Source organism: Myotis myotis, unplaced genomic scaffold (genome assembly GCF_014108235.1).
Source record: "Myotis myotis isolate mMyoMyo1 unplaced genomic scaffold, mMyoMyo1.p scaffold_m19_p_1, whole genome shotgun sequence".
NCBI classification, from domain to species: Eukaryota; Metazoa; Chordata; class Mammalia; order Chiroptera; family Vespertilionidae; genus Myotis; species Myotis myotis.
Genome location: NW_023416313.1, coordinates 111,116,988 through 111,130,752, shown reverse-complemented (window position 1 = coordinate 111,130,752; position 13,765 = coordinate 111,116,988). Strand labels below are relative to the sequence as shown.

Genomic DNA, 13,765 nt, shown 5'->3' with positions numbered 1-13,765 from the left:
GTAACTGCTTCTTGATCAGACTTTCAGCCAGGCCTCCTCTTTTTAATCCCATCTTAAACCCTTTTTATGGCAGTACACTTATGGTACTATTTTTTATTTTATTATTATTATTTTATTGTTGTTGTTAATCCTCACCAAGGATATTTTTTCATTGATATTTAGAGAGAGTGGAAGGGAGGGGGAGAGAGAGAGACACACATCAATTGGTTGCCTCCTGCACACACCCCAACCAGGGCCAGGAATCTAGCCTGCAACCAAGGTATGTGTCCTTGATTGGAATCAAACCCGGGACCCTCAGTTCGATGGCTGGTGCTCTATCCACTGAGCCAACCCGAGTAGGGCATTGTGGTGCTATTTTTTAGCTTTTTATGGGTTACATAGTGTAAATTGATTTACTTTGCTCTTCTACTGTCAGCTAAGGATTCAGCTTGCATTTGATCACTCATCCATTTATTTTCCAGCTTTCAAAATTTTTTTGTGATTTTCTTCTTCATCAGTGTAACATCTGTATTGATGAATAGAATTGACTTGTCATTTTCATTCCTCATAATGTTCATGTTCAGTACTGGTTATATTCATAAGGTTTTATTCATAAGGAAAATTTATGTATTTATTTATTTATTTTTTAAATATATTTTATTGATTTTTTACAGAGAGGAAGGGAAAGAGATAGAGAGTTAGAAACATCGATGAGAGAGAAACATCGATCAGCTGCCTCCTGCACATCTCCCACTGGGGATATGCCCGCAACCCAGGTACATGCCCTTGACCGGAATCGAACCTGGGACCTTTCAGTCCGCAGGCCGACGCTCTATCTACTGAGCCAAACCGGTTTTGGCCATAAGGAAAATTTAGAGGGTTCCTTCTTTATTAATTGTTTTTAAATGTTTGATGGAATTCCCCTGTGTAGCCTAGTAGTCCTAGAGTTTTCTAAGACTTTGTCTAAAGTTTGAAATTTACTGGCAAAAAGTTCATAATATTCCACTTAACTTTTTAACATCCTTTAGAATATTTAATGACATCTCATACATGGTAGTTATTTGTGCCTTCCCTTTTCTTGTTTAGTCTGACCAGAGGATTTTCAGTTATACTAATATCTGTAAAGAGTCAGCTTTTTATTATTAATCTCCTCTATTATATATGTGTTCTCTCTCTTTTTTGTTTTCTCATCATTATACTTTTCTTTAGGATTCACTTGCAGTTCTCTTAATTGATTTCTTGAGATGGAATCTTAGTACATTGACTTTTTTTCCCTTCCAGCCTCTTTCTTTTCTAATATATATTGAAAATAATAACGTTACCTCTAAGCATGGCTTTGACTGCACCTAAAAAGTTTTATTATGTATTGTTTTCATTATACTTCACACCACAATATGTTCTAATTTCTATTGTGATTTCTTCATCCATGCATTGCTTAGAAGTATTAATTTCCAAACATACGGGCCTTTTTGGTTATTTTTTTGTTACTGATTTCTAGTTTAATTTGCATAATGGTCATAGATGGTATTCTGAATTATCTCAGTCCTTTGACATTTGTTGTTTTAGCTTGCTTTATGACCAGCATATTTATGGTCAGCTTAATTTATAAATGTTTCATATATACATGAAAAAAAGTGTCAGTTCTACAGTTTTGGAGTGCATTTCTTTAAATATCAACTTGGTCATATTAACCATGCTGTTCAAATCTTCGGCATCCTTACTAATTCTTTTATTCTTATGATTGTTTTCTTAATTATTGAGAAAGGTGTGTTAAATATCACACAGTTGTGGATTTGTCTGTTTCTCCTTTTACTTCTGCCAGTTTTTGTTTTATATATATGAGGCCAGGTAATTAGGTGATACAAGTACAAAAGTTATATCTCCCTAGTGAATTGAGCCATTTATTAATGTTAATGAAATGTCCTTTTAACTTATTTTTTTCTTCTGTGTGAGATATTAAAACTGTATCAGCTTCACTTAGTATGTGCATGATATATATTTTTCCATCATTATACGTTAGCCTTTTTTTAAATTAATTAATTTTTAAAAAATCTTTATTGTGGAGGGTATTACAGGTACCCTCCTGCCTTCCCCACATTCCCCCCTCCAGACAGGTCCCGCCCTGCCCCAGGCCTTTACCACCCTGTTGTCTGTGTCCATAGGTAATAAATACATGCATGTAAGATCTTTGGCTAATAGATTCCTGTCCCCTTCCCCCATCCTTCTGAGATTCAGCAGTCTGTTCCATGCTTCCATGCCTCTGATTCCATTTTATGCACCAGTTTATTTTGTTCATTAGATTTCTTGATTATTTTGATTTATAGATTCAGTTATTGATAGATATGTATTGCCATTTTAATCATATTTCTTCTTCCTTCTCTTCTTCCTCTTCCTCTTCTTCTTCACCCTTCAACATTTCATATTGGTTTGGTGGTGATGAACTCCTTTAGCTGTTTCTTATCTGTGAAGTTCTTTATCTGACCCTCAATTTTAAATGAGAGGTTAGCTGGGTAGAATAATTTGGTTGTAGGTCCTTGCTATTCACCACTTTGAATATTTCTTGCCACTCCCTTCTCGCCTGCAAAGTTTCTGTTGAGAAATTAGGGGACAGCCGTTTGGGGGCTTCCTTGTAAGTAACTTGCTGCTTTTAAGATTTTTCCCTTTGTCTTTAACCCTTGGCATCCTAATATATAAAAACCCTGGGTCCGTCATGACCGGAGGCTCGACCAACCAGAAGTCAGTCCTGCAGTCTGCACTGGGTTGCCGTGGTGACCCAGCACTGACTGCTGAGGGGGCTGCAGAGAGGCATGGAGAGAGGCCTAAAGAGAGAAGCAGGGTCTGATCTGTAGCCTCTGTGGCAGCTGTTAATCAGCACTTGCCTCTCTCTTTCTCTCCAGCAACTGCGCCTCCATTTCTCTCCAGGCCTCCACTGGGGCTGCTGATCAGCCCTGCCTTTCTGATCAGGCCCCATTGATAGGCCCAGAGACGCTGACTAGCATAGAAACCCACCAATCAGATCCAAATCTGGGTCAACTGTGAGGAGCCAATGGCTGCCTAGGAGGCGGAGCTTTTGACACTGACTGCAATAGAAACCAACCAATCAGAACCAATTGGCCAGCAGAGGAGGGCAGTTGCGGGTGAGATCAGACCGGAAGTAGAGAGCAATTAGGGGCAATCAGGCCGATAGGGAAGGGCAGTTGGGAGTGATCAGGCCAGCAAGGGAGAGCAGTTGGGGGTGAGATCAGGCCGGCAGGAGAGGGCAGTTGTGGGAGACCAGGCTTGCAGGGGAAGGCAGTTGGGGGCAACCAGGCCGGCAGGGGAGGGCAGTTGGGGGCGATTGGGCTGGCAGGAGAGAGCAGTTGGGGATGATCGAGCTGGCAGGAGAGCAGTTAGGTGTTAATCAGGCCGGCAGGGGAGTGGTTAGGGGGTGATCAGGCTGGCAGGCAGAAGCAGTTAGGGACAATCAGGCAGGCAGGCAGGTGAGCAGTTAGGAGCCAGCAGTCCCTGATTGTGAGAGGGTTCCCATATTGAGAGGGTGCAGGCTGGGCGAGGTACAGCCCGCCCCCCCCCCCCGACCCCGTGCACAAATTTTGTGCACCAGCCCTTTAGTTTTAATTATAATGTATCTTGGTGTGGGCCTCTTTGGGTTCCTCTTGTTTGGGACTCTCTGGGCTTCCTAGACTTGTAAGTCTATTTCTTTCACCAGGTAGGGGAAGTTTTCTGTCATTGTTTCTTCAAATAGGTTTTTAATATCTTGCTTTCTCTCTTCTCCTTCTGGCATCCCCATAATGCAAATGCTGGTAAGCTTAAAGTTGTCCCAAAGGCTCCTTATACTACCTTCATATTTTTTTATTCTTCTTTCTTTTGCTCTTCTAATTGGGTGTTTTTTGCTTCCTCATATTTCAAATCGTTAATTTGATTCTCAGAATCTTCTACTCCACTGTTGAATCCCAGTAAATTATTCTTTATTTCAGTTAGTGTATGCTTAATTTTTTGCTGGTCCTTTTTCATGTCTTTGACATTCTCACTAAGATCCTTGCAAGTTTCACTAAGTTACTTGAAGCTTTCTTTGAGTCCCTTGAAGCTCTCATTAAGATCCTTGAGTAACCTTATAACCATGGTTTTGTACTCTGTATCCAGTAGTTTGCTTGCTGCCATTTTTTTTTTGTTTGTGACATGTTTCTTTTTCTTCACATTTTGGCTGCTTCGCTGTGTTTGTTTCTATGTATTAGGTGGAGCTGCTGTGTCTCCTGGAATTCATAGAGTGGCCTTTTGTAGTAGGTGTCCTATAGGACCCAGTGGCTCACCCTCCCCAGACACCAGAGCTGGACTCTCTAGTTGCGCCCCTGTGTGGGCTGTGTGCATTCTTATGGTTGAGCCTTGATTGCTGTTGGCATCACTGGGAGAAATTGACCTCCAGGCCAATTGGCTGTGAGGACCAGCTGCAACTGCAGTGGAAGAGCCAGTTGTGCAGGAGACACCACTGTGGAGCATGACTTGCTTCATTGGGGGCTTTGGTGCCCACTGACTCTGCACCTTGAGTGTGATGCTTGTGTATGTGTAGAGTTGTAAACTGGTATGGTCTGAAGCTGTCCACCGTATGCACTGGCTCTGGGGCCACCTGGCAGGAGCTACAGAGAGGTCTGCAGATGGCTGCTACTTGCATTGAGCTTGTGAATTGCCCAGATGAAGCTCAGATATGAAGCAAGGTAGGCTGGTGCTAGTGCCAGGTCTTGGGCCTTTTATTGATAGATTTGGGGCACACTGATGCCAGCTGCTGCTTGTTTGAGAGATTTTAGCAAAGTCTGAAGCCTGAGGGATCAAGTCTGAGTAAGTTCATGCCCCAGCCATTTAAGAGGAACACCTGGGTCTCCAGCAACCTCTGTGCCACTCAGCCACAATCCCCACTGGTTTTTACAGCCCAAAAAACTCTTCCCAGCTCTGGAACTGGTTTGGGGCTGGAACCCCTTGCTCCTCACAGAAGGCCTCTGCAGAGATCATCTCCCTCCTGATTAAAGAAACCCCACACCTGTTCCTCATCTCCACCCCTCCTACCAGTCTTGGTTTGCTTTCTTCTTTACTTCTCTAGTTGTAGGACTTCCATTCAGCCAGCTTTCAGGTGGTTGTGAATAATGGTTTTTATGTATTTTAGTTGTAATTTTGATATGGTTGTGGGAAGTGGTGAGTACCAGCATTTACCTATGCTGCCATATTGGTTCTCTCTTTAAATCTAGTTCTTCCTTTTTAAAATCCTTGTTTTCCAGCCTGACAATCTTTGCATTTTACCTAGAGTATTTATAAATTTACATTTATACTAATGTAACTTCTGATACATATTTAGGTTTAAATCTACCCATCTTACCGTTTGCTTTCTATTCGTCCCATTTGTCCTGTATTCTTTTTTATTGCCTTATTTGGATGGATTTTTGGCCTTTTGGGGGGGGGGGGGGCTGTTGGTTATATATTCCTTTACTAGCATGATTACAAACACATCCTTGACTGATCTGTCTCGTTTTCTTTGCCCTTCTGGGTTTTACAAACTTGTTTACCATCTATAGCAGAGTGGTTACATTAATTTTAATATATCCATTCATCAATGAGGAAAGTACATTTTTAAGTGAAAAAAATATGCAGAACAGTGTGTACTATATTGAAAAAAAAAGTTTAGAATAAGCATTTTATTTTAGCTTTTGTATGTATAAAAATACTCTGGCCCTAACCGGTTTGGCTCAGTGGATAGAGTGTTGGCCTGCGGACTGGGGGGTCCCAGGTTCAATTCCAGTCAAGGGCATATACCTTGGTTGCGGGCACATCCCCAGTAGGAGGTGTGCAGGAGGCAGCTGATCGGTGTTTCTCTCTCATCGATGTTTCTAACTCTCTATCCCTCTCCCTTCCTCTCTGTAAAAAATTAATAAAATATATTTTTTTAAAAATACTCTGAAGAGGGATACACAGGAAGCTAATTACAATGTCTCCCTATCTGGTAGTGGTGGTGGGAACTGAATAGATGCAGGATCTCTCACTATACCTTTTTATAAAATTTAAAAAAATTTTGAACCATATGCATCTATACTAATAAAAGGGTAATATGCAGATTGGTCAGGACGCCCTCACAGTAACAACTGAACAGCAGGCTGCGTAGGGCAACCAGGCTGGCAGGGGTGTTAGTGAGGGGCTACAAAATGACTGAACAGCAGGCTGTGTGGGGCGACCAGGCTGGCAGGGGGGTTAGTGAGGGACGACCAAACGACTGAACAGCAGGCTGCATGGGGCAACCAGACCGGCGGGGGGGCATTGAGGGGCTACCAAACAACTGAACAGGCTGTGTGGTGACCAGGCCGGCGGGGGGATGGGGGGGGCAGTGAGGGGCAACCAGGCCAGCAGAGGGGCCAGTTGGGGGTGACCAGGCCGGCAGGGGGGAACAGTGAGGGGCAACCAGGCCAGTGGGGGGGGCAGTTGGGGGCAACCGGCTGGTAGGGGGGCAATTTGGGGTGACCAGGCTAGCAGGGGGAAGCAGTGAGGGGCGACCAGGCTGCAGCAGGGGACAGTTAGGGGCAATCAGGCTGGCAGGCAGAGGCGGTTAGGGGTGATCAGGCTGGCAGGGGGTGCAGTTAGGGACGATCAGGCAGGCAGGTGAGCAGTTAGGAGCCAGTGGTCCTGGAATGTGAGAGGGATATCCAGATTGGAGAGGATGCAGGTTGGGTTGAAGGGACACCCCCCTCATGCACGAATTTCATGCACTGGGCCTCTAGTGTGTGCGTGTGTGTGCGTGTGTGTATACACACACGCGCACACACGCACACACGCACAAAGCAAACACATAAAATGTCTCCAGGTCCTTAGGTTTAGCTTTCTTTTAGTAAAAAAATCAATTAGCATATAGGAATAAAATCGTTTTGCTCTTATATTTTGGGGGATATGAGGGAGTTTAGTTAATGCCTATGCTACACCTTTATCATCTCTAACAAGAAGTTTTTAAATTGTAGATTAAATCATGAAAAAGATTATCTTGCTGGTTTATGTAGTATAGGAAATATGTACGTTCATTGTTTTGCATGTCATTTTCTAAATGTGATACAAATATATACTCATTACTTTTTATTGTGATGGTACATATTAATTATGAAAAACCCAGATTACTTTGTCCCTTGAGAAAAGTTATACTTGGTAGGCAATATTTGGTCTTTTGTATAAAAATAAGTGTAAAGAATATCACATATGTAAGCATTCAGTTGATTGAGGACAAAATGGGAAAAACTTTTTCTTCTTTCTTACCAGTGGTCCCAAAACCTATATAGTTTCCCACTGAAAGAAAGCTAAACCTGGGGACCTTGAGACATTTTATGCTTTGGCTTTGTATAACTCATTGTTATAAGTTATCCTTGTGTTTCAGACGGCTATCTATATGAGAGGGATTTAGGAAAAAAATATATATATATGTGTATTTTTAATATTTTTATTGATTTCAGAGAGGAAGGGAGAGCGAGAGATAGAAACATAAGTGATGGGAGAAAATCGATTGCTGCCTCCTCATTCCCTCCCCCCGCACCTCTCGAGCCTTCAACCTGGGCATGTGCCCCAACCAGGAATCCAACTGTGACCTCCTGGTTCATAGGTCAGTGCTCAACCACTGAACCACACCAGCTGGGCCATGTATGTGTTGTTGTTTTTTTAATTTCTTTTATTGATTTCAGAGAGGAAGGGAGAGGGAGAGAGAGATAGAAACATCAGTGATGAGAGAGATCATTGATCAGCCGCCTCCTGCACACTCCCTACAGGGATCAAGCCCAAAACCAGAGCTATGTGCCATGACTGGGAATCAACAGTGACTCCCCATTCATAGGGCGCTCAACCACTGAGCTACACCAGCTGGACAGAACATATATTTTTCAAATACAGAATTTAGTTGCTTTCTTCTCAGACTATCTTAAGAATGTCCTAGGGTAATTTATATTATAAGTTTTCAATAAAAATCAACTTCATTTTTTAAGAAAAATCAAACCTTAAAGTTGTCTTAACCTACACAGGATAGCCTCCTGTTGTTTTTGTTTGTTTGTTGTGTTTTGCTTTGTAAAAAAAAAAGGGGGGGGTGGTGGTGAATTTAGGCAACTATAAAGGAAAAGAAATGTTAACTTTTCTTATTTCAATTTGGTAGGTTTGAGAAATTTTTGTGGTTCATTAGCTCAGAGAACTATTTAATTATAGGAGGACGAGATCAGCAACAGAATGAAATAATCGTGAAAAGATACTTGACACCAGGTAGGTACGATTAAAATTCTAAAGAATATTTTCTTAAGTAATTGGATCAGTTATCTCAATATTAGCTATAGATTTTCATTTTAAACCTCTTTGACAAATTGAGTTAGTAGAGTTTGATGCTTGGTGGTTTATAGTTTGACACTTAATTATCATCGTAAGTGAATATTTCTAAAGTAGTAATGCTAAGCTAATCTGCAGTGTTGGACTTATGATTCTTTGCTATATTAGCATATTGATTCTCCAAAATCATAGATTAAATTTTTAAAAGCTTAATTTTTCAGTGCTGAAGTTTATAACCTTTTTTAACATTTAGAAAGGACTGAAGTCCTGTGGTGTAAGTCCTCTCATTTATTTTTGTATGCTTATAATCACCGCCTCAGTGTGGGTATCAGAAATCAATAATCAATACCAGAACTAATCTAATGACCATTGAAGATTCCTAACCATGGAAGAAAGCAGCAGGGTCAGGTTACATGGTGCCCAGGGCTTGGTCTCTGTCTTTTCTAGCTCTGTTCATTATGAGTTGAGCCTGTTATGGAGCATACGGGTTTTTCTCATTGAGTTTCAAACCCAGATAAGGTGTCCACAGCAAGCAGCGGCTGCTCATTTTACCTGTTAAGAACCATGCATTTTCCTTTTCTCTGGTTGACCATTTACTCTGGTATTCATCTGTTTGTTCCTTTAATTCACATACTTAGAATAAAACTGGAAGTCTTTATCATGGCTTACAAGGATCCTGGCTTCTTCTCCAGCTTCTTTTCTTACCACTCTCCCCTCACTGTGGCCTCCTGACTGCTCTTCATACATGTCAAACAACCATAGTCCTCAGGACCTTTGCACTTGCAATGATGACTCATCTGCTCCATCTGTCTCTCACCCTTTCAGCAGGCTAGTCTGGGCTTGCTTACATGGTAACTCAGCAAGTTTCTGAGAGAGAGGAAGCACACACGGCCTCTCAAGGCCTAGGCTGGGAACTGGCACTTAGTCACATCTGCCACATTCTTTTGGCCAAGGCAGGTCATGAGGTAGGCCCAGATCCAAGGGATGGGGACATGCACTCCACCTCTTTTTTAAAAAAAATTATTATTATTATTATTTAATTTATTGGGGTGGACTCCACTCTTAGTGGGAAAAGCTTCAGTCACAAAGCAAAGAGGTGTGGGTAGAGGGAGGGAGAGGAATTGTGGTCATTTTTGGAATCTACCATATTAGCATTGCTTTCTATAAGGAGGCCTATAAGAAATCTCCCAGGGATAGCAGATGGACTTTATATGTCTTCTTATCACTTTTAGGTTTTGAATCCATTAAACAGTAAATAAATAAATAATTGTAACAAAACAAAACAGAATTTAGAGTATCGTTTCTTCTTTTTAAGGGGACATTTATGTACATGCTGATCTTCATGGAGCTACTAGCTGTGTCATTAAAAATCCAACAGGTATTATATTTCTTTCTATTCAGAACTTTAATTCCTTTTGTTAAAATGTTTTAATATAACTATAAGACAAAAATTGTCAATAGAGATAAGGTACTTTATAATGATAAAACAGTCAATCCATTAGTAAGTTATAACCATTATAAATACATATACACTCAACAACAGAGCCCTAGAATACATGAAGCAAAATCTGACAGAATTGAAGGGAAAAATAGGTAATTCAGCAATTATATTTAATTTTTAATATTTAACTTTCAATCATAGATAGAATAACTAGATATAAGATCAACAATGAAATTGAAGATGTGAACAGCACTAAGTTAACTAGATCTAATACATCTCTAGTATACTCCACCAAATAACAATAGATCCGTATTCTTCTCAAGTACACATGGAACATTCTCCAGGAGAGACCATATGATATTCATTAAAAAGTCTCAGCCCTGGCTGGTTTGGCTCAGTGGATAGAGCATCGGCCTGTGGACTGACGGGTCCTGGGTTTGATTCCAGTCAAGGACACACGTGTGGATTGCAGACTTGATCCCCAGTGGGGGGCATGCAGGAGGCAGCCAATCAATGATTCTCTCTTACCATTGATGTTTCTATCTCTCTCCCTCTCCCTTCCTCTCTGAAATCAATAAAAATATATTTTTTTAAAGTCTCAATAAATTTTAGAACTATTGAAATCATACAAATGAAGTTTTCTGACCATAATGGAGTGAAATTAGAAACCACTAATAGAAGAGAATTTGGAGAATATACACATGTATGGAAATTAAAGTACACACTCATAAATAATCAACGGATCAAAGAGGAAATCTTTAGGGGCTGGGGTGTCAGCAAATACCTTGAGATGAGTGAAATGAAACCGTGTATCAAAACTTTGGAGATGTAGCTAAAGCAGTTCTTAGAGAGAGATTTATGGTGGTAATGCCTATAATAAAAAAGAAGAACAATTTCAAATCAATAACAAAATTATAATCATTAAAATCTAGAAAAACAAGCAAATAAAGGTTCAGATTCCTAAAATTAGGAACAAAAGAGGGGACATTACTGTCAACTTCACAGAAATCAAAAGAACCATGAGGGAATTCTATGAAAAGTTGTATAGCAGCAAATTAGATAACCTAGATGAAATGAGCAAATTCTTAGAAAGACACAAACTACCAAAACTGGCCTAAGGTGAAATAGAAAATCAAAACAAACCTATAATAAGTAAAGAAATTGAATTAGTAATTTAAAAAAACCTACTCAAAGAAATCTCAGGCTCACCTGGCTTCACTGGTTAATTCTACCAAACTTTTAAAGAAGATTAAACCTCAGTCCTTCACAAAGTCTTCCAAAAAATAGAAGAGATGGGAACACTTTCTCACTCAGCGATCACCAACTGGTGGTCTGTAGACCACTGGTGGCCCGCAAGGTCCGGAAAGTTGGCAACCGCTGTTCTAACTCTTCTACAAGATCATTTTACCCTAATAACAAAACCAGACAGACATAACAAGAAAACTACAGATCAATATCACTTATGAATATAGACACAAAAATCCTCAACAAAATATTAGGAAACTGAATCTAGTAGCGTGTTAAAAGTATACACCATGACAAAGTGGGATTTATCCTAGGCATGCAAGGTTTGTCTTATGATTGAAAATTAATTAATGTAGTAAAGTATAATAGCATAAAGTACAAAAATCACATGATCATTTAAATTGATGCAGAAGAAGCCTTTGGCAGTAATCTAACACCCACTTGTGATAAAAGCATTCAACAAACTAGGAATAGAAGGGAATTTCCTCAACTCGGTAAAGAATAGCTATGGAAAACCCACAGCTAACAATTGTACTTACTACTCACAGACTGAAAGCTTTCCCCTAAGATCACAAATGAGGTAAGCATGGCTGTTATTGCTGCTTCTGTTCCATGTTTATGGAGGTACTAAATAGGTCATTAGGCAATAAAAAGAAATTAAAAATATCCAAATTGATAAGGAACAAATAAAACTATATTAATGGATACAGGATTTAGGGGATTATGGAGATTCCTGGAATTAGTAATAATGGTTCCATAGCTTTATGAACATACTAAAACCCATTGAATTTTACAAAGTGGACAAAAGTAAGTTTATAGCTGTTCATGTGGGAAATAATCCTATGTAATAAAAGGGTAATATGCAAATTGACCCTAACAACAGAACAACTGCTCTCCTACAAGGGGAGCTCCGCTCAGCCACAAGCCGGGCTGATGGCTACAAGCGCAGTGGTGGTGGCAGGAGCCTCTCCCACCTCCTCTGCAGCGCTAAGATGTCCAACTGTGGCTTAGGCCCACAGGGAGCGGGCCTAAGCTGGAAGGTGGACATCCCCTGAGGGCTCCTGAGCTGCCAAAGGGATGTCTGACTGCCAGCTTAGGCCCTATCCCCCGGGGAGCAGGCCTAAGCCAGCAGGCGGACATCCCCCAAGGGGTCCTGGACTGCGAGAGGGCGCAGGCCGGGCTGAGGTAATCCTGAGCTTCTTGTACAATAATAAATAATAATTCAGAAATAAACTCTGTATTCACATACAACTATAAACCTACTTCTGCCCAAACCTGTGTATTTTTAAAGGGTCAATTTTATGTTATGTGAGATATCCCAATTTAAAAATATTTGAAATATAACTAGGGGTTTGTGATTATTATGCTCTTTATTTTGATGATTTAGTGAATCTGTAATAATTCTGGAAGTCTTCAAACTTTAAATAGATTGTTTAAATTATCCTTTTTGGAATGAGGCTAGATTTACTGACATAAGAGAGGAAATTTCTTCTCTAATTTGTTTTATTTACTTAGACCAGTGGTCGGCAAACCGTGGCTTGCAAGCCATATGCGGCTCTTTGGCCCCTTGAGTGTGGCTCTTCCACAAAATACCACATGCGGGCGTGCATGTACAGTGCAGTTGAAACTTCGTGGCCCATGCGCAGAAGTCGATTTTCGGCCTGGGCGAGTCTATTTTGAAGAAGTGGGGGGTGTCGGGCAACAGGAGACGCGGTGCAGGCAGGCCGCGGGATACGCAGCGCGGGGGAGGCGCACGCAATTCATGCACGAGTGGAGTGAGCCAGTCAGTCAGCAGTCTCATGTGCAGTGGTTAGTGCTAGTCGCATCCGCACATCGCACGCAGGTGACAAAAGTACCTACTTGAAGCATAAAGTTACCTATATTTTTCCAACCAGCTGCAAATCCTACAGGTATTTTTGTCATCAATTTAAGAATTGTAATTATTTTGTGTTGGTGGCTTTATTATTATAAAATGAAACATTTTTAGCAAAGGCCAGCTTAGGAGTACCCTAATTAAGTTAAAAACAATGTACCTACCTATATAGTTTAAGTTTAAAAAACTTGGCTCTCAAAAGAAATTTCAATCGTTGTACTGTTGATATTTGGCTCTGTTGACTAATGAGTTTGCCGACCACTGACTTAGACCATTTAAAAGCCTGCTGTAAATACATTTTAATAAAAAAATAGTAACTTTTTATAATATTGAAATAAAAATGTAGTACTAGTATTTAAAATATAAGAAGATTAAACCTGCCACACCTGCGATTTTCATATCTTGCTCAGTAGAAAGTCTGTACTTGGTATTGACGCATTGTAGCATTGTTATTACAGGAGAACCGATTCCTCCTCGAACCTTGACTGAAGCTGGCACAATGGCACTTTGCTACAGTGCTGCTTGGGATGCCCGAGTTATCACTAGTGCTTGGTGGGTGTACCATCATCAGGTAATAACGGCTATGGTCCTTTTCTTAATTTATTAAGACCTACCATGTACCAAATTTTAGGGGTATAGAAGTGAACAAGGCTGAGTACCTACCTACTTGATGGAGCTGACATTTTGGTAGTGGAGAAAAATACATAATGCCGGGTAGCAGTTGCTATAAGTATTTTTTTTAAGGGGATAGAGAGTGATAGGGGCTGCCATTCTGAACAAAGTATCTGGGAAGGTAAGATTTGAGCTGCAAAGTCATAAATGAAGAGAGAGTGATCCATGCAATTATATGGGATGACGGACATACTGACCTAAAACACCTTTCTCCTATTCATACTTGTTGGAATTTT

General features: G+C 40.6%; 1 protein-coding gene across 14 annotated transcripts in view; it reads left to right on the top strand.

The window, feature by feature from the left end:
* The window catches only part of NEMF (nuclear export mediator factor), a 64,073-nt gene that overhangs the window by 30,212 nt on the left and 20,096 nt on the right, over positions 1 to 13,765 (top strand). For 12 of the 14 annotated variants that reach the window (XR_004973812.1, XR_004973811.1, XM_036347228.1 and 9 more), the window contains 3 exons: positions 8,135 to 8,238; positions 9,614 to 9,676; positions 13,316 to 13,428. Coding sequence is in view for 12 of the 14 variants with exons in the window: in XM_036347228.1 (XP_036203121.1) it covers positions 8,135 to 8,238; positions 9,614 to 9,676; positions 13,316 to 13,428 (280 nt within the window). In the remaining 2 variants the exon portion in view is untranslated. The remainder of the gene's footprint in view (positions 1 to 8,134; positions 8,239 to 9,613; positions 9,677 to 13,315; positions 13,429 to 13,765) is intronic. The other 2 variants (XM_036347250.1, XM_036347239.1) reach the window with 1 other exon arrangement.